The sequence below is a fragment of the Chionomys nivalis genome, chromosome 6 (assembly GCF_950005125.1).
Source record: "Chionomys nivalis chromosome 6, mChiNiv1.1, whole genome shotgun sequence".
NCBI lineage: Eukaryota > Metazoa > Chordata > Mammalia > Rodentia > Cricetidae > Chionomys > Chionomys nivalis.
In genome coordinates, this window is record NC_080091.1 from 39,807,057 (window position 1) to 39,826,057 (window position 19,001).

Below are 19,001 nucleotides of genomic sequence, written 5' to 3' on the forward strand. Positions count from 1 at the left end.
AGTGCTCTTAACCACTGAGCCGACTCTCCAGCTCCCTGCTTGTTTGGTTTTTAAGACAAGGATTTCTGCATGGCCCAGACTGGGCTTCAATTCAAGATCCTCTTACTTTAGAATCCCCAAGTGCTGGGGTTATAGGTATGAATTACGCTGCCCAGCTCTTAATGTTTTTAAAGAGAGAAAAACTAACAATCTAGCAGATAATTAATTAGAGTTAAAGACATTTACTATTAATTCTTGTTTCACTTTTTAATTTTCCTTTTGAAAGCCAATAAAATCTAGGAGTAAATAAAATCAAACATTACTGGGGGAAAGTTCTCAGAATGGTGCCTAATCTGGAGTTAGGAAATCAGGGAATAGGCCCAGAAGGACCCCTGGTGTCAAGCTGGAGGTAGGGGCTCAGCAGGGAGCTGGTGTTGAGTGGGTTTTGGCCAGAGGAAGTGCAGGCAGTGCTTTTGGAAAATTTTGCTGAGGAGGCAAAGACCAAGAGAAAAAGAGCCAAATGACACAAGATGAGGGGGTGGGAATGCAGGGCTGAGAGGGTTTTTTGGTTTTGTTTTGTTTTAAAATGGGAGGAACTTGGAGATATTTATAGATTGTGAGGAAGAACTCAGAGGAGACAAAATTAAAGATGGCAGAAAGACAAAAGGCTACTTTGCTCGGGATGAGGTCCCCCCCAGAGCAGGAGGCACAACCCGGAACCCTGGAGACCTTCCAGGAAACCCACTTTTCTTAGTGACTCCTGGGCAGTTCCAGGCCCCCAACTCTCCATTTTGAGTTACTTATCACAGCTATTTGTTTGAAAGGTGTTTATGAGGCCATAAGAAGTCATAAGAATATAGAGATTAGAGCAGGACCGGGACCCTGAGTACAAACGACAAACAGTGGGGTTAATTATACAGCTCTGGGAAGTGTTCCGGGAATTGGAGTAGAAATTTAAGAAGGCAAATATGTTAAACTTATTTCCAAGACAAGCTTGTTTTCTGCTCAAAATCAGCTGTGGTTTTAATGGGGTCAAAAGGTAAGGGAAGCCAGGAGCTGATCTCGCCTAAGCAAGCCTGTGAGAATGTCACGGGTGAAACAAACCTAAGTGTAGCGCCGGGAGGGACAGTCTTTGCTGCTTGTCTTTTCTACTTCTTGGCTCAAGTTTTACTCTCCTGTCATCAATATTTAAAACATAGTGTATGCTTTAGATAGTATATTTTCAGGCAGTTTTAAAACTTCATATACAACTGTGATGTTAAAGGTTGATTTCGGATGCAGTTAAATGGAAGTGACCTATTCTCCAAACAACATGGAGATGGGGATGTTTGGAAGCAAGGGAGTGACCGCCTCAGACATGTATTAGCTTGATTCTACATTTTTTTTTTTTCAAATACAAAAGGTCTGAGAAAGCTGGCACTGGACAACTCAGGAATGGGTAAAGGCAAGGGAACACCAGGAGCTGGCAGAACCCTGGGGGCTGTCAGCCAATGAAATGTGGCCTGGCAGCTTCTTCCTATTGGTCTTGTTCTTCCAGAAGAAAGCTGACTTTCCGTAGACCGTGGAGTCGGGGAAGGGGAGATTTCTTCTCATTGTGTTTACACTCATGTGAGAAAGGTGAAAACTCAGTACCAAACTGAGGAGCATTTGAGTCAGCACCACCAGGAAGGGGTCACCATGGTGGTGGGTAGGGGCAGGCACCTTTGAAGCTGGAAGCTGATAACAAGAGGCCTGGTGGAGTTTAGGGGCCAGAGCAGTCCGGGACCTTAGGTAGGCTGAGAGGCTCATATCTGTTGAGGAAGACTGGAATGACAGCCACTGCAGCTCCCTTCCCAGGCCAGTGGTATAACTCTGGAAAAATCCAGAGCTCCTGTGCTCCAGCTGTCTAGCTTAAGACTGGAAAAAGAAGCTATGCAATGTCCCGCTAGCGGTTAGTCTTTATCAGTCCACCACCTAATTTATGCGGCCAGAATCTCAACAACAATGTGACAGATAGGGACAAAGGATTCGGGGCTAACTTGCAGAGGAGACTGGGCTTGAACTAACCATGAGATCCAAAATGAGATGGTAAGGACAAAGGGCTAAGTTGAAGGTAGGCTGGGCTGAGGGAAAGGGTGGGAGCTAGCAGGCACTTAATTCTAGGGATGAAGGGAGGGAAGAACAGCAGGGCCATCTTGGAGTCACTCTGACTGCCAAGAAGGAAAGTGGGCAAGTGTTCAGATTCATGCAGGGGTCTCACATCGGGGCAAGCATGAAGATATATAGGGATGGTCCTGGTGAGGTGTCTGGTGGGACTGGGTATGCCAGAAAGCTATGGAAGGAGCCTTCATTTCCTGTGGGACTGACCCAGCATGACTAAAGCAGGTGCTAATCATGCTAAGTATTTAGCACAGACCCTGGCGCCCACTGTCCCCAATAGAAAGTGGTAGTGGGGTAGGCTCAAAATCACAGTATTTGGGATTTAAATGTCCATATCGACATAAACATCCAAATTGTACCAATTCTGGGGTCCCAATTGTGTTCACATGAGAAAACACCTCTTCTGAGTAACCTTCAACTGCCTCGAAGGCTGCCCAGTCCCACTCCTTCCCAACAGAAGGCAGGGTGCACATATTCAAGAATCCAGAGCCCATTGTTGCCTGCTGGGAGGACTGATACCTCCCCAAGATTCATGGTTCCACCCTAAAACTTTCTAGCAGGTACCACTAGGCCATCCCCAATGTGTTCTACAGAGGGTTCGGTGTGGTGACATCTTGCTCTCTGGAAGTCCTGATCCATTCCCTCTATGGTGTTCAAGGTGGCGAATCCTTGAAGGAGGGAGGACAGCTGAGTCCCCAAAGACAAGGGCCAGGATTCCTGCGAATGGACTGAAGCCTCCCTATAGGAGGTGGAATGTCAGGGACATTGTCCTGTTTCCCCGTCCTGTGTGTTCTAAGAATCTCCCAGCTGCTTCTGTGAGGGCAGTCCAGAAGCCTAAGTCTGCATGCTAGCACCAAGCACAGCTGGCCACACTTCCACAGTAGGGACTGAGGGCAGAAGCTATGCCCGAGTCACTGTGAAGATAGTGGGATGGGCCCAGGGATTGGTCCTTGAAGGTGTAGCCGGAGGGAGACCCAACAACTTCCCTGCAGAGGGCACCTCATCAGCATAGCACCCATAAGGATTGAGCTGTCTTTGGACCCACAGTGTCCTAGTCCACAAAAGGGTAAAACTACAAGACCAGCAACAAGAACACCTGGCACAGAGTAGGGTGTGTGGTCCTTCTACCCAGGTCTTCACGGAGAGGCTGGTGGACTTATGGATCTGGCCAGAAACAGCAGATGTGAAAGCCGGTTCCCAAAGGCCAGGAGAAGCCAAGCTCCAGTGAGTCAGGCCCTCTAGCTAAAGCTGGAGGGAAAGAAGAAAAGCAGGGAGACAGAAAGAACTAGAAACCAGAAGATGAGGTATAAAAATCTGTATTTATATTACAATGACAGAATGACACAGCACAGCCCCATCTGTTAGACAGCTGGGATGGGGGTCCCATTCCACTTCGCAGCTCAGGTCTCATAACTCACCCACTGCACTGGCACCAGGCCCCCTGTGTAGTCACATACTCTGGCACGGAACCTGCCCTAGTGCCCTAGTTTAGAGGCCTGAGCTAACTTGCTTGCTGGCCTGGGGTCAAGACCCTCTGTGCAGACAGAGGTTAGTGGTAGGCTAACTGACCCAACAGAGGCAGGGAAGGCTTGGGCACACAGAAGGGTAGGGGTTGTCCAGCCACAGTTTGGTGCACAACTCCCTCTGCCTAGGAAGGCAGGCTCAAGCACCTGCAGGACAGGACTGCAGAGGCAGGCCTAGGGCCTATAAAGAGACATAACCTCTGTCTCCTCTCCTGCTAGACCAGCTGGGCCTGCAACAGGATGGTTGGTCTGGTACATCTGGACCACCTCTCAGTAAGGGGACCCAAGCCTGAGCCTGGAGGTCTGTTACAGAGTACCACATGGCTCGCATAGTCAGGTGCAGGTGGAGGACATAAGCAGCAGCTATTTTGGTCCAGATTTCTTTCTGCAGACACACAATAGCCTTGGCTGAATCCTATGACCACTAGCAGTGGCCATACTGTGCAAACGGTAGAGAGCAGGAGAAGGAGTAATGGACATATAACTCTTAGCACCAGCCCCCATGCCTATGGACCACCCCTCACATGTCTGCTAGTAGGAGGGGCAGCTGGCTAGCACCCCTGGTTGACTGAGAAGGCCAACTCCCAGGCTACATAGGAACCATAGCCTGAAAAGGCAAAGGGCTGAGCTGCCATAAAATTCAGCCAAGGGGGCCAGTCTGGTCACCAGGAGTGGACTCTGCTGGCAAGGGTGGAAGCAGACTCTAAGGTGCTGGAGACGGAGAAGGGAGTTGATGATATAAGAATTCATGGCACATCAGGAGCCCTGAATCAAGAGCTTTAAACATAGCTCTGCTCTGTTCTGTGCTAAGGGTGGGCGTGCTCAAAACAAGTGCCCAGGAGACATGCTTAGGTAGACACTGATGCCCAGTGGGCTGGAAATGTCGACAGGACCAGCTTACTAAGATGTGGATGTGAGCTATCCTTCTAGTCCATGGACCCTACCCAGGCCTGCTGACCACATGTCATCGTGAGTACCCATCAGGGAACCAGCTTACTAAGATGTTGGCTATCCTTCTAGTCCATGGATTCCTACCCAGACCTGCTCTCCACCTGTCGTCTTGACTACCCCTGGGGCAGGCTCTATGCCAGAGCTGTTTCCAGGAACTCCATTCTGCCTATCAGTAGGCCACCCACCCTAGAATGCTCGCTGGCATGACTGAAGATAAACAAGGAATTTTCCCCCACAGTTTAGAAATTGTTTACGAATGCACCAGAGGAGGTGGCAGGCACCGCTGTGGGCCAGCACATGGCCACGACCCAAATATTGCTATGTGGTGTCCCTTAGAGCATTTCTAGCACTGAAAGGCCAACGGAAGCCTCTTGGCCAGGTCTGCACTACCTCCAGAAGAACTGTGTTTGTCAGCTGCCCATGGCTGACGCTCCAGGTCCTTGCCAAGGCCAAAGAAAAGGCCCCAGGCCAGCAGGCACAAACTTTCAGGCACAGCCACCCTGCCAGTTACCAGGGAGGCACCACTGGAGGCCAGGTCATAGCCTTGCAGGATACAAAAATCAGCCACAGGAGCCACACAGGCATGCATATGTCCCTCCCAGGAGGCTGCTGCTGTGGGAAAGCAGTGAGGGGGGCACCTGCCAGCAGGCCTGGTGCATCCCATAAGCCACAGGAACATGCTGGTGGCAGTGGGTGGGGTGAAACAGGGGACACAAGGCACACTATGACAATATGACAGAGGATGGGTCCCTGAGACGCTGGGTCGCTCCCACCCCTCAGCAAACAAGGACACAATAATGGCTAGGAAAATAGAGTACAAAAATCTCATACAGGAAATAGAGGCGGCACACACTCATGTCCCTTGGCGAGTCTTCAGAGCTTTTTTTCTCTTTTTAAAAATGTTTCTGTTTTGTGTTTTGGGTAAAGCCTCTGCCAGCTGAGGCTGCCCTGGGCAGGACTTGTGAGGCCCCTTCTGGGAGCTCCCTGTCAAACTTTTTTTTTCTTTTTTCTTTTCTTAAGAAAGGGAGATGAGAAAGTCTGGAGGACCCAGTGGTTTCAGCTTGCCGCCCAGCTTATTCCAGTCCCCTGCCAGGAAGAAGGCCCTATCTATTTCCCGTGCAAACGAGACAGAGACATTTGGGCTGGCACAGGTGAGCAGGGGCCTGAGTGAGAGTCAAGCACAGACTTGGGGGCCATCATTTCCAAGTGACCTCAGGCCAACTATCTCAGGACATACATTCTCTGATGTCCATGTGTCTGTGTGTATGTGATTGTGGGTGTGAGCCTAGGCATGTGTGTATACATCTGATGGTCCTAATAGAGCATAAGCCACCCAAGTTGGTAAGAGGTGGTCCAGCCAGACCCCCAAGAGCATCCACCTGGCTCCTGACACCAAGGAAAAGGATCCCACCCACCTACTCCAAATGCTCACCCAAACCCTGCCCTTCACAAATCCCTCTGTCCACACCTCAGGAGCCTGTGTGGACCAACAGGTAGATGGACAGATGAATGGATGGACAGTTGCGCCCGCCTGCCTTCCATTCTTTCTTCCTTTCCTTCCTTCTCAGTTCACTCCTCTCTCCTGGGATCCGATGCTGGGGTTCAAGCTCCCCATGGTGGTCATTAAGGCCCCTACACGGATCCTGCCGAGATTTGCAGCAATGACATTTAATACTTCTGGAATGATTAGGAATCTGAGAACAGATTGTGGGCGACTATGCTGGGCTCCAGATGTAAGAGCCTACCCTACTTCCCTGCTTGGGCTCGTGCCCTGTGGGAAGGGGCAGGCAGTTTGAGTCCTGACCAAAGGGTGGGCAGGCAGAGGCGGGCAGACCAGGCAGCAGCTGGAGCTTCGAGAATGGCACAGCAGTAGGCTCATGACGAGGCTGGCTTCAGTTAAGGGAGGCAGGAAGGCTGAGACACTTGGCTAGGTGGGCAGGCAGGTGGGCCAAGAAGCAAAGGGCATGGAGCCTACGAAAGGCCAGGGCAGCCAGGCCTCCTGCAAGGGTGCCCATAGCTGCTGTCGCTGCAGCCACTGCTCTGTAGGCTGTAGTGGTCATCGGCATCACTGCTGCTGCCAACACTGTCCAGCTCCCCAGGGCCAAATTCCATGCCCTCTATATCTACCTCTGAGAGAACAGAGAGAGGATGGGTCAGGGTGGCCCCTTCCAAAGAAGCCAGACTGGGGCTCCCTTCCAAGTTAGAGCTCATGTTTCCCTTTTATGGAAGTGGAGGCTGGGGTTGGGGAAAGATAAGGGAGGTCCTCTGAACCCTGAGGTGGAAGATGCTAGGATGGCTCCAGCCAAAGTCTTGGGTTATGAACCCAGACTCTCCAGCATGCTGACCAGAGGTGAATCATCTTCTGCCTTCACACAGTCAGGTCATGACCTCTGTGCCTCATTGTCTTCTTCCCACCCCTTCTTCATGCAAGGCTGGGAAATTATCGTAGTACTGCCAGCAGTTGGTTCAGGTGTGTGGGCACCTCGTCACCAACAACATCACTCTCTCCCAAGGTGTTTCCTTGTCCCCCTGGAACTTTGGTGATACCCATACCCAGAGGCCAGGGTTGGGCTGTCCGAGTTCCTACCTTGCATGCCTGGGCACTCACCTTGCTCTGAGTCGTCCGTGGACACAGCAGAACCAGTGCTGTCTGTGCGCACACGCTCTACACTCTGCACTGATAGTTGCTCTAGACGTCGCTTGAGGAAGCGATGCTCCCGCTGCAGCTGCTCCTTGATGCTTAGTGCCCTGCGGTCCTGCTCCTCCAGTTTCTAGGGATAGAGGGTGGTCTGTGAGTCCATAGCCAAGATGGAATAACTGCCCTTGGGTATAGGCACGATCCTTACCAATAAAATGACTTGCTAGACAGAACCACAGATGCCCAAAGGCTTAATATGCCCTTCTTCACCCCAGCAAGGTGACTCTCAGTCTGGCCTTTCACTCTTAGCCTGTTAACTAGCTGTAGAATGCCCAATGTTGCTGGCCAGCCCCAGGAAGTGGAGACATGTGTGGGTCTCAAGACCTGGTACAGTGCCATCCAAACTTTGGCAGGCCCCTCCCTCCAACCCTACTCATGAGAACTCCACCTGCCCAAGATTGGGCTTTCACTGGGTATCTGCAGCATCTGAGCATGGAAGAGCAGTGGGGAAAGGGTATGGAGGACGCCTGCAAGCAGGCCTTGTGTATCTCTAAGGCACAGACCTTCCTACCTTTATAAACCTTCCTGTGTGGGGCCCACCTGAGACACTGCTGTTCTGTTAAAACCCCAGGGCCTTGGACATAACTTTCAAAGCTACTGACGCCTGACCTGTGAGTCCACACCTATAAAGCAGAGGAGCCCTTTTGACAGGAAAGACCTACCCTGGTTGACCCAAATGTCCCAAGAACACTAAATAAGCAACCGTCAGTCTGAAGGCCTTAGGAGACTGCGTCAGGTATATCCCCCTTATCCTAGTCCCACACCAACTCCCAAGTATCTACCACTCTTCCCACCTCCCTGTAGATGTTGTCTACTCCCAGTCTGACCATGAAGGCATACAATGGCGCTTTGCCCCTCTCCTAACTCCACCTCTCCTTCCAGCCGCTGCCCTTTCACAATCCAGTGTTACAGAGAACTATCTATAACACTGAACCAGCCTGAGACCTGACCTGTCCAGCCAACCGTACTGTCTCCCTGCCAAACACCACTCAACAGAACCTAACACAAGGCATGTAGCCTCCACACCACCCACCAGCTTCTGCTGGGTCTCCCCATAAATTCCTGACAAGCACCTGCTAGGTGGCTCCACCACCCACCTCCAGGTCCTTTGAACCAATGGATGGCTTGGGGGACATCAGGGTGGCTGGAGAGCAGAGGGCACAGCATGCTTACCTTGATGTGCATCTTGGCACGCTTCAGGAGGCTCAGAGTGGTGTGGCGTGTGCTGTCAGGGCCCAGGGGTACCAGCTGCTTGAGCTGTTCCAGGTAGAGCCTGAGTTTAGCTCGTCTGAAAGAGCCAGAGACAGACTATCAAGCTAGGCAGCAAACCCCACAGAACTATGACAGATGTGGCTGGCAGAAGGTGGGAAGTGGCCAGCCAAGCCCCTCCATGGGCCCCAGTATTACTGCAGGCCTGCCTCTTGACCTGGAAGTTGCTCCAGACTCTGCCTCGGGGGTCGAGTATCTATCTTCTTCTCCAGGAATTCCCTCCTGGTCTGGATAACACATCCCCTCAGGAGTATCCTGTCACAGGTACCTCTGTGGATATGGTGTCCTCGTGGTTCCATGGGGCCTAAGACTCTGCCCTGCACAGTGTGCTCTAGTCACTCCTGTCCTCGTAAAAGCATGAGTTGATAATGTCAAGGGAGGCCGAGGACCAGTTCTCTCTGCTGGTTTGTGGTCTCACTGGAAATTGCATCATTCCAGACTTCTGTTCCTGTACCCATTTCTGTGAATCTATTTTCTCACAAAACTGGAACCATAGTCACAGTACTTGTTCACAGGCTGGAGAGCTTTGCTGCCTGGTCTGTGGGTGCAGCTAAGTTCAACTCCACAGGCTATCTCTGACATTACCGTGGTAACAGGGACTGCTGCTGCATCTGCACATCCCACCTTACAGTAGCTGTAGGAAACCAGTGTCTGTCTGAGAGATGCCCAGTTATGGCGCTAACCAGGCCCTACTGCAAGTCAAAGTGCTTTCCAAGTCAGCATGGCTTGCTTTGGACACATTCTTACAAGTGCAACTTCAAGTCGAGGACAGAAATTATTTAGGATTGTGGAGACCTGCTCCCCAACTGGCCTGACATGGCCAGTGCCCACATATGTTCCTCTTTAACAGTGTTTTGTTTGTTTTTTTTAATTTGCTTGTCTGTTTTCTAGAGAGAGAGAGAAAGAAGGTGTGTGTGGAGTTGGATGGTGGGGAGGTAGGGAAGAGCTAGGAGGAAATGGGAGGAGAAACCATAGTTAGAATATATTGTGTAAAAAAAAAATCTATTTTCAATTAAAAAAAGAGTGGCACCATGCTGAAAGTCTACTTTTCATATCTGTTCCCTAGTCACAGAGCCTAAGCATCCCCACAGACTCCCTCAATCCTAAGAGACCTTGGAAGGCAGAATGCAGGAACAGACATCTCTTGGACAGAGAAGGGAGCCCTTGGATACAGGAAGAGACCATAGACAGATGTTAACAGTCATACAAGGGGTGGGGGGAGTTCACCCATGGCCATTATGCCTTTAAAGCTGTACTCATTGCTAACAAAGCACTTTCCTGTCTAGCATCCTGGCCAAGCACCCTAAGGCCTAGAGGTCCTTTTGGTGAACTGGAGTTACACCTTTGGAAGAACTTCTTAGATACAGGACTAGAGTGGGCTTAGCCAGGAGGCCGGGTGTGAATGTGTGTAAGCCCCTGACTCTGCCTCAAGGCTAGAGGATCTTCAATCTCACCATACATAGACAGATTCCTGGCTCCATACTACTGCATACATGGTTACCTGCCCAGAGTCCAGATCTTAGTGTCATTGCTTCCAGCACAGTGAGAATCCAACCCTAGGAACTGAAGGGACTAGAAAACAGAGCTGGGCTAGGGAGCAGAGAAGGTGTCCTGAAGCCACCACTGGGATTTGACAGGAGAAGTAGCCAAGGACCCTTCTCACCAGGTATACTTGTTACACAGCAAATAGCAATTCACACAACCCATTATCTAATCATGTCAGCGGCAATGGCTTTTTGGTAATTGATAGAAAGTGCAATCTGACAAGAAACAAGGAATTCCTAAGTCCCGTCCCAGAGATGACCACACTGTCATCTTTTGGTGTATCTATCTTTCCAGTTCACGAGTATCCCAGAGATGACCACACAGTCATCTTTTGGTGTATCTATCGTTCCAGTTCACGAGTGTCCAGAGAAAGCACTAGGACACAGAACCACATATGTGACAAGTGACCCTTCTGTTTAAAAAATAAAAAAGAGCAGACGCACACAGAGACTCCACAGAACACAATGAAGCACAGGAAGCAGGCATCTCCAGGGATGCGGCTGGCAACGTTTATTTCTTTAGCTTTGTGCTCTTCTGTATTTTCCAGATTTTCTATGTTTTAAAAACCCCACATTTAGTTTTACAATCAGAGAAAGACATGTTTGTACAAGAAAGAAACACAGCTGAAAGACAAATAACAGCAGAAATGCATTTGCAATACATATAAAAGACAAAACAGTTAGTATTAGTGATATTTTGAGCTCATACACATCAAAAATAAAGAGTACTGCCTTCATATAACAATGAGCAAAGGACACAAACAGGCAAGTCGCAGAAAACAAAGGGCAACTCTAACATGAAAACAGACTCCATCCCATGCGCAGTCAGGAAATGAAAACTCAAACAAGCAGATGCTCATTTTCTCCTTTGTACCAACTAGAATGTAAGGAGGTGGCTGGAACTTACTTGGACAGTACATGGGGACCTGCCATAGTTCCTGTGGGAGAATCACCATTGACTTTGGCCCATATCACTGTCCAATACTTCTACATCTAGAATTTGGGTGCTACAGAACCATCCCTGGGCATCTGAAGACTCAGCTCAACAACACTCAGGTCAGAGGGAACCTGGGAAGTATGGCTGTGGGTCTCTACAGGCTCTGGAGTCAGGGAGGCTAGGGGCACATGGACACAGGTCTGCAGCACTTCCATGGTATTGGGTGAAGGATCCAGGTAGGGATAGTGGGTAACAAGGGCCCCTTATCATTTCAGGGGCTCCGAGCGATTAGGATAAGGTCTCTGGGAGGGGGATACAGGGAGTTCACGAATAATACTTTAGAAAAAGGTATTTCTTTGAGAGATGAATAAAAGTCACCTGATCATACACAAGCAATGTAAAAGTAATAAATCAACCCAAACCCAGAAGAGTGCATACCCTGGTGTAAGCCTATGGTTGTTGAGGACACGTGCAGAAGGTCCTCCCACCACCTATTCTGAGCATCACAGTCCTAGAGTCTAAGATGCTCTGGGACCTCACCAAATCCTCCCTAAAGTCACTGTAGCACAGACTCAACACCAGCACTCATTGTTATCCCTAAGCATCCCAAACTTGTTAAACCCCTGCGCTTTTAAAGGAGGCAGAACTGCCCCTAGAATCCCTGCGTTAGTATCAGCAATGGCCCATCTCTTCTCATAGACACACCTAACTTCTCACTGAAAACCCCTACTCTTCAAAGGCCAAGGCTGGGGCGGGGGGAGGCGGCTTGGCTCTATGTTAGGATTCCCCAGCACACGTGTGTCAGAGTCTTGACTGTATAGCAGAGGTAAGTTCCAGGCCAGGTTACTAGAAAAAATGGCAGTGAGGAATTCTCCTACATTCAGTGGCATGGGACAAGGGAACCCTACTCTCTTCTATTTATCACCATCTTCTGTTGTTGCTAACAAGCATGTTCCTGACATGACTGCATCAGGCACTTGCTGGCTGCCATGCAAGAGCATGTCAAGGCTCAACAACCATCTCTGTGCCTGGTTTAGGGCTAGGGGCCTAGCTAAGGGTTTAGACCTGCCTGTGCTCTGAGCACACTGGGACACTCAAGGAGTGCTAAGGGTCAGGAAGAACATCTAGGGCTCTCACCAGTACTAGCTAAGACCGAAGACTAGAGCTGAGCCTAGGAAGGTTGCCAGGCCCTGAGGTCAGCAGCAAGTGCTAGGCTTGGCCACTCTAACAGAGCTACTGACCCACAGGGGTAGTGGGCCTACGGCTGGCTGAGTACTATTCAAAGCTCCAAAAGGGGAAGTCCCACGGGCCCACCTGAGTCTCTCTGAAGGACACTTCCAGTGAAGGCCATGTCCAGGGTATGCCTCTTATGGCCCGCTGGGCAGCTAGCCAGGTATTTCCTTCCTTCCTCGGGACAACACACAAGCCCTTCCTTCAGCCAGCAGCCAGGAACACCTGGCATCGATCTCAGGCCAGCTACAGCAAGCCATGGCTGATGTCCCTACCAGGACCAAGCCCTAGGCCGGCGGGCTACTCAGAGCTCTTTACATCTGTGATCTGATTAGCTAGGTAGACAGACCCTACCCTAAGCTTGGTGGCAGAGAGACCCAGGATGCCCAAGCCACTTTTATCCCATCTTAAATTAAGGGCCTCCATGAAACCCAGTCTAACTATAGGCTTGAGGAAGATGGCAGAGATCAAGGCCAAGGTCAATGGATGCCTACAGAGGCCGGAGGTCAACCCTTCCTAGAGGGTTCCATACCCTTACTACCCATCCTTCCCTCAATGACATTCCCTATCCATCCTCCCAAACACTGCTTCTGGGAAGCCCTCACCATAGGCCAGGATACTGTGCCTAGGTCTGAACAAGGTTGGCTGGTCTCTTCTGACCTAGAAGCAACCCCAAGTCTGCCTCACACTGGCTTCCATCTCTGTGGCCTGGCCCCTTGGGAACCCCCCAACCACACACAGCCAGTGCAGGAAGTGCATCTCCTCTGGGAACATGGTGTTCTGTCCCTGCCCAGTCACCCGCCCCAACCAGAGTCCTGAATCCCGGGAGAGCGGAAGTTGGCGCTGAACTGGGCGCAGACATGGGGGAGGGGGGAGGGAAAGAACTGGCTGGGTTCCAGACCTTCCCAGTGCACCCAGGAGGGCTCATCTAGGATGCAGAGTTACACACCCCACCCCCTAAACACCAAGAAGGCAAGAAAGAACTGGTCCATTCTATAGATAGGAGCAGAGGTCAGGATGGAGCTATTGCCTAGTGTCTCTCAGGGGCTATCACTTGTCCTTGCATCGGGACTACTGCTTATGGGCTGCCTGGCCTAAAATACCTCTACATCCACTTGGGCTGCTGCTAGCAGTCACAAGTATCCCCTTCGCCTCTCACCTCCCAGGGCTCAGCCACACTGTGTCATCATTGACAGAGGGAAGACACAAATGACAAGCAGCCTCAGGGTCCACCAGCCATCCCAGGAGCTGACTGGAGCCAGGGTGCAGGGAGAGTGCCTGGGCCTGCTGCCCTCTGGATGCTCTCCCAGTCATGCAGAGCATGACACCTCCTTAGAAAGCAGGCCCCGAAAGGCACAGAGGTGAGGGGAAGGACTGAATGCACTACAAAAGCCATTGTACTGAGAGCTGAAACAGTTATCAAAGGGGCTTAGGTACACAGAATCACACTCAAGTCCTCTTCCGGGAGCAAAGTCAGAGTGCTACCAGTGCAAGGAGCTGAGCTTCTAGTCTTTGGTACCCACCAGTTCTGACCCCAGGCTAAAGGCCAAAGAATAGGGCCTGGTCCAAGCTCTTGCCTGCCAATCTAAAATGCCTGAAAACAGATCCTAGACCCCTCTAGAACTGATCTTTCCAGAGCCTAGAGCACAGCCTGGCAACCCAGACAGGCCAGGGCAGCGAAAGCACCCCCTTAGTGTTGGGGTTGGGGGTAGTCACATCCAGTAGCTTGCATGGGAATGGGGATGCCACTTACCTGTGCTTTTCTAGTTCGTTGTGTGAAGACCTGTTTAGAGAGATAGAAAGACAGGGCTCACTTCAAGGCCTAACAACCAGGGCACAAATAACAGAGGCTCTTTGTAGAGAGCCAGGAGCCCTCACACAGTGGCTAGGAGGGTCTAGGTCCAGGATATCTCTGGAAGCTGAGAGCTAGGGCAAGTGCACAGCTGCCTACCAAAGGCTAGGATAACCCCATGCTAAACTGTGAGAATTGGGGCTCGCAGGTGCCCAGCCACCTTCCTTCTCTGCTCCCCTTTCTCTCAGGCCAGCTGTGTCCTTATATGCAACACAAGCCATGCAGAGAAGCAGTGGCAGTCTGAACATGTGTCACAAAGGCCAGGCCCTCAGGAGACAAGATGATCCTGTCCTCCCACGGCCACTCTGTCGCACAGATACGAACACCCAAGACACTTCACAGGGGCATTTGTAGGAAACTGGTGCTTCTGGGCCTGTGGGTACAAAGCAGAACACACAAGATGGCCATTCCCACTTCTCTCAGGAGCTGCATTATGGCAGAACATGTCACCCCGAGTCCAGGGGACCCCAGGGACTGACTGCTTGAGCCCCACTGGCCAACCTCACTCAGATCAGAGCAGATTTCTGAATACCACAGGTGCCACTCAGGCTTCCGAAAGACTCTGAAAATCTAAGGGAATGCCACAAGCCAACAAGGTTATCTAGGTCCCGGGCCTGCTACACAAATGAGTGAGTGGAAAGCTCAGGACACACCCAGACCAAGTCCCTCCCTGTGTTTCTGCTGGCCACTGCCCACCTGTTCCTTCTGTTGCTGCTGCTCCAGATCTTGGATCTAGTATCTTTCACCAAAAAGTGTTTTTCTCTGCCTGCCCCATTGTCTACTGAAACCATCAGGGTACTAGGTCACCATCTTCCCTCAATTCCTGCTGACTCCTGGGCTCCACTGTGCAGTTCCCAGGGTCTTTGAAGACCTGCTAGTCACCGGGGCTAGACCAGCACCTCAGGATCCCCCCATGAGCCAACCAGAGCCAAGAAGGCTGCACAGAAGCTGCTCACTGGCCTTGGGCCTTCAGTTCACACTGCAGCCCGACTGCTACTTTGCGTAGGAGGCTGGATCAGCAGGGGCCTTCGGTGTTGAGCAGTCCCCCACCTCCTGACTAAAGGATGACCCTTGTCTTGGTTCCCAACCCTGGACTGGAAGGCCACTCCTCAGCAGCATGGGGGATGGCCTTTCTTGGAACCCTCCCTACATTCAGAGATCCTGTAGGGGAGCTTGTCACGCAGGTTCTAGAAGCACCTGTGCCTGAGGAGAGGCCACGGTTGTGCCAGGTGCTGTCTGGGCACCACCCTGATCTGATCTCTCTGCTCACCTTCTCAAAGAATGTGACCCTAAAAGGCTAGCTCTAGGCCCCTCCCATGGAGTCACTGGGGGCCATCAGCGACCTACACAGAGTCCATGTCAATCACAGAGCTGCTGTGTCCTTACCTTAGTGCATCCCTCCTGCCCTCCTCTCGCCCTGGCCGGCTATCCACAAGCCTGCCTTCCAATATGCCAGGGCACAGAAAGCCTTACAGGTTCAGAAATGCCCTTCCACATCTGGGATCCCAGCTTCTCAACTGAGCAGTGACTGGGAAGGGAAGGGCTATGCCTGCCACCCCTAAGGCCTTAGGCCTTGAGGGAGTATATTCTGTCCAAGGAAGCTTTAGGGAAGTGCACCCAAGTCAGGGATGCCCTCTGTATCCCCTGCCCCTTGCACCCAGGTCTCCATCCCTGCAGTAGGAGGAAGCCTAGGAACACATCCAGTAACAGGGGACAGAGGTGGTTAAGTGGGCCTTAGGCAAGTAACTCAATCTGTCTATGCCTTGGTTTCCTCTGTTGTAAAATGAAGTTCAGAATAAGACTTCTTAGTAAATTTTTTATTTATGTGTATTGCATTGATGTTTTGTCTGCATGTGTGTCTGAGTGAGGGTGTCAGGTACCCTGGAACTGGAGTTACAGTCAGTTGTATGTTTCCATGTAGGCACTGGAAATTGAGACCAGGTCCTCTGCTGGGTTAACTGCTGATCCATCTCTCCAGCCCCCAAAATAAGGCTTCTTTTACAAGACTAGGTCAGATTGCTTACGTGTGTATATGGCAGAAGCATTTGAGTGTCTCTCCTACCGGTCCTATTACCTGTGGTTACTCCATGCTACAGGAACCTGAACTCCCGACCTTGGGTTTTGGGGCAGACAGAATCAGGGACCAGGCCATCTCCCTGCAGAAGCCTGGGGCAGTGGGGCCTCCAACACACTTATGTCCCTCTCAACTGCCCAAAGCAGAAGACCAAGGGCTGGGACTCGGGCAGTTGGAAATCCAACCAATTCCTTGCCAGGCCTAGGACACCACAAAAATGGGTCCTTGTGCCAGGCTCTCTGTTTCCCAAGAACAGGCAGGCCACAGGAATGAGCCGCACCCTCTGCCAGGGGCCCCTGAAGCCCCCAGCCTGCCAGGGAAGATCCCAGACTGACCACACAGGAGTGGCTGGGCCAAGGCTCACCCCTAGACACTGTCAGGTGTGCCACGATCCCCACTGCAGCCAGGAAGGTGGAACCCTTAGGAGTCCTAGCCATGCCTAAACCTCAACTTCAGGGCTTCCTCCAAGTACCAGGCCAAGGCAAAGAGAGGAGTAGCTGGGCCTTGGGACTCTTGGTAGAAATAGCTCCCTGCAGCTCTTCTCCAGCCCTGCACTTGTAGTTAGTTTCCCTGTCAGTTGGCTGTGCAGGACCTGTGGGTATCCAGGGAGGGGGGTAAGGTGCTGGGCCTAAGAGCAAGGCCAGCTTCAGAAGTGCAAGGGAGGGAGGAGTCCCCAGTTCGGCCCTAGGTGGGGAACAGCGGCCGACACCAACTGACAGCTCCTCTCCAGTCTGGAAAAGTCCAGAACGACTCTGGGCGAGCGCGGACGCTGTACGCGTGGCACTGTTTACGGCGGCGGGAGGCGCGGCCGCGGGAAGATGGCGACGCGCGGGCGGGGCCGGCACCTCCTCCAGGCCGGCCGCCCGGGTGCGCGCAGGACTGCGCTGGGGACGCGGAGAGGACGGGGACAGTCGGGCGGGGCCGGCCCGAGCTGGCTGGGCACAGCGCGCGGGGGTGGGGGGTGGGGGCGGTACCTGTTGTTTGGGGCCTTGCGCACCAGGCTGGCCGTCTTTGTTTTCTTCCTGGCGAAGTCGCCGTCGAAGGGCAGCACGGAGGCGTAGCCGTGCTCGGCCTCTGCGGGACAGACCGTGCGGTCAGCGGCCCCCTGCACCCGCCCGCCGCCCGCCCACCCTGGCACAAAGGGGTGCAGGCTACCTCGGTCCCTACGCTCCAGGTACTCGGCCGCCTCCAACAGCAGCAGCAGGGAATTCAGCTCCATCCTGCCGCCTGCGCACGGGACGGCGGCGGCAGCTGCCCGGCGCGCTCCTGCCGGCTCTGCTCGCCGCACGCCCCGCGCCTGGCGGCACACCAGTCCGACTCGCGGACTCCAGCGCTTGACCGCCACCCTCCGCCTCGGGCCCTCAAATTGACACATAAGGCGAGCGGCGGTCGCCACAACCAATCGGTGTGGGAGCTCTGGTCTAGAGGGCGGGTCCTATGCCAGCCTTGGCCAATGGTGACTTGCCGAACGCCTCGGGCAGGGCTGAGAATGTTGACAGATGCGAAGCTTGGCTGGGATAGGCTGGCCCCAGTAGTAACAATTTAGAAGCCCAAGCTTAGCAACAGCACGTGGTGGCCCGGCCCCGGTGCTCGCTGACTGGCGGCCGTCGTGCATGTTAAGTAGGCATTGCACACCGATTGGGCCAGATAGGTCTATGTAAATTGCGGCCGCGGACCAATGGCCGGCCACGGGGTGTGGGGCCAATGAGGGCTCCGGGGCAGGACGCGTTGCCGAGAGGAAGCACAGCGCGGTGGGACCGCTGCCCGGCCTATGCTGGGGCCAGGAGGACGTGGACCGTGTCTCGGGAGACACCCCGCAGGATGCGCTGCGGACACGCGCCCCAGCGCTTTGTCATGCCATGCACGTCGTGCGCAACGACCTGTTGCTCGGGGTCAGCTGTACCATAGTCTCGGTGGAGGACCCAGCTTGGGGCCTGATTGGAGCAGGAGCTGGGATCTTGCTAAAGGACTGCAAATGAAACCTGCCCCCGCATGAATAGTGGCTTCAGTGAAGGCTAAAACTTGGAACAGAGATGCAGACGGTTGGAATCTAAAAGCTTCTCAGAAAATGTCAAACCCAGAGTAGGAAGGAACAGTTAGTTTTCCGGTGGCCATCAGGAGTGAAAGAAAGATCACCTGACTGCTGCCACGAGCAAGGGGGATCCCGGAGTGTAGTCTGTTTATGGTGCTTGGTCTGAGGGTAGGGCCGTTCCAATAACCAGGTGCTGGTATCAGACAAGAAGGCGAGCTCTTCTGCAGGCTCCTGGCTGTGTGACTGACCTAAGCCCCAATGACCCGGTCCCCTCTGGTTGGTCTATAGATGCATGGGCAATGGGCAGCCTAACATCATCCTCTGTACCTACTCCTCTCACCCTTCTCTAGTCCTGTCTGGTTTTTAAGGTTGAGGATAGACCACTAGGCTGGAGAGTTCTGTGGCACAAAAACCTCCTCTAAAATAGAAGGAGGCTGCTGTTGCCAACAGCAGAAGTTACTAATGCTACCCTTTACTGTGGGACCAAGGTGGATGCATGATACTCACTTCCTTGTGGATCTCCCTATGCCCAATATGCAGATAAGGAAACCTGCAGAGCCCTCTTGAAATAGAAGCGTGGAGATCGGCGCTCCCACACTGGTTACTCAGGACTGTTAACAATCTGGGAATGTGGAAACCAGAGCCATTTCCCTCCCTGCCTGGGTGTGAGCCACAGATGTCTGACCTGTAGGGCGGGATTAAGAGTAACAGGTGCTGGGATGGAGCCCTGCAAAACCCAGTGAGGAACCACATTGCCATAAACAGTCCTATAG

At 52.4% G+C, this 19,001-nt stretch overlaps 1 protein-coding gene across 1 annotated transcript; it reads right to left on the reverse strand.

The window, feature by feature from the left end:
* Positions 1 to 3,418: 3,418 nt before the first annotated feature.
* Positions 3,419 to 17,569, reverse strand: Mxd4 (MAX dimerization protein 4). The gene is made up of 6 exons (XM_057771698.1): positions 17,352 to 17,569; positions 17,171 to 17,270; positions 14,024 to 14,053; positions 8,464 to 8,578; positions 7,201 to 7,363; positions 3,419 to 6,721 (listed from the first exon to the last, which is right to left on the reverse strand). Exons 1-6 carry the CDS (start codon positions 17,413 to 17,415, stop codon positions 6,564 to 6,566), a joined length of 630 nt encoding a protein of 209 aa, XP_057627681.1. The 5' UTR covers positions 17,416 to 17,569; the 3' UTR covers positions 3,419 to 6,563.
* Between the last annotated feature and the right edge of the window lie 1,432 nt (positions 17,570 to 19,001).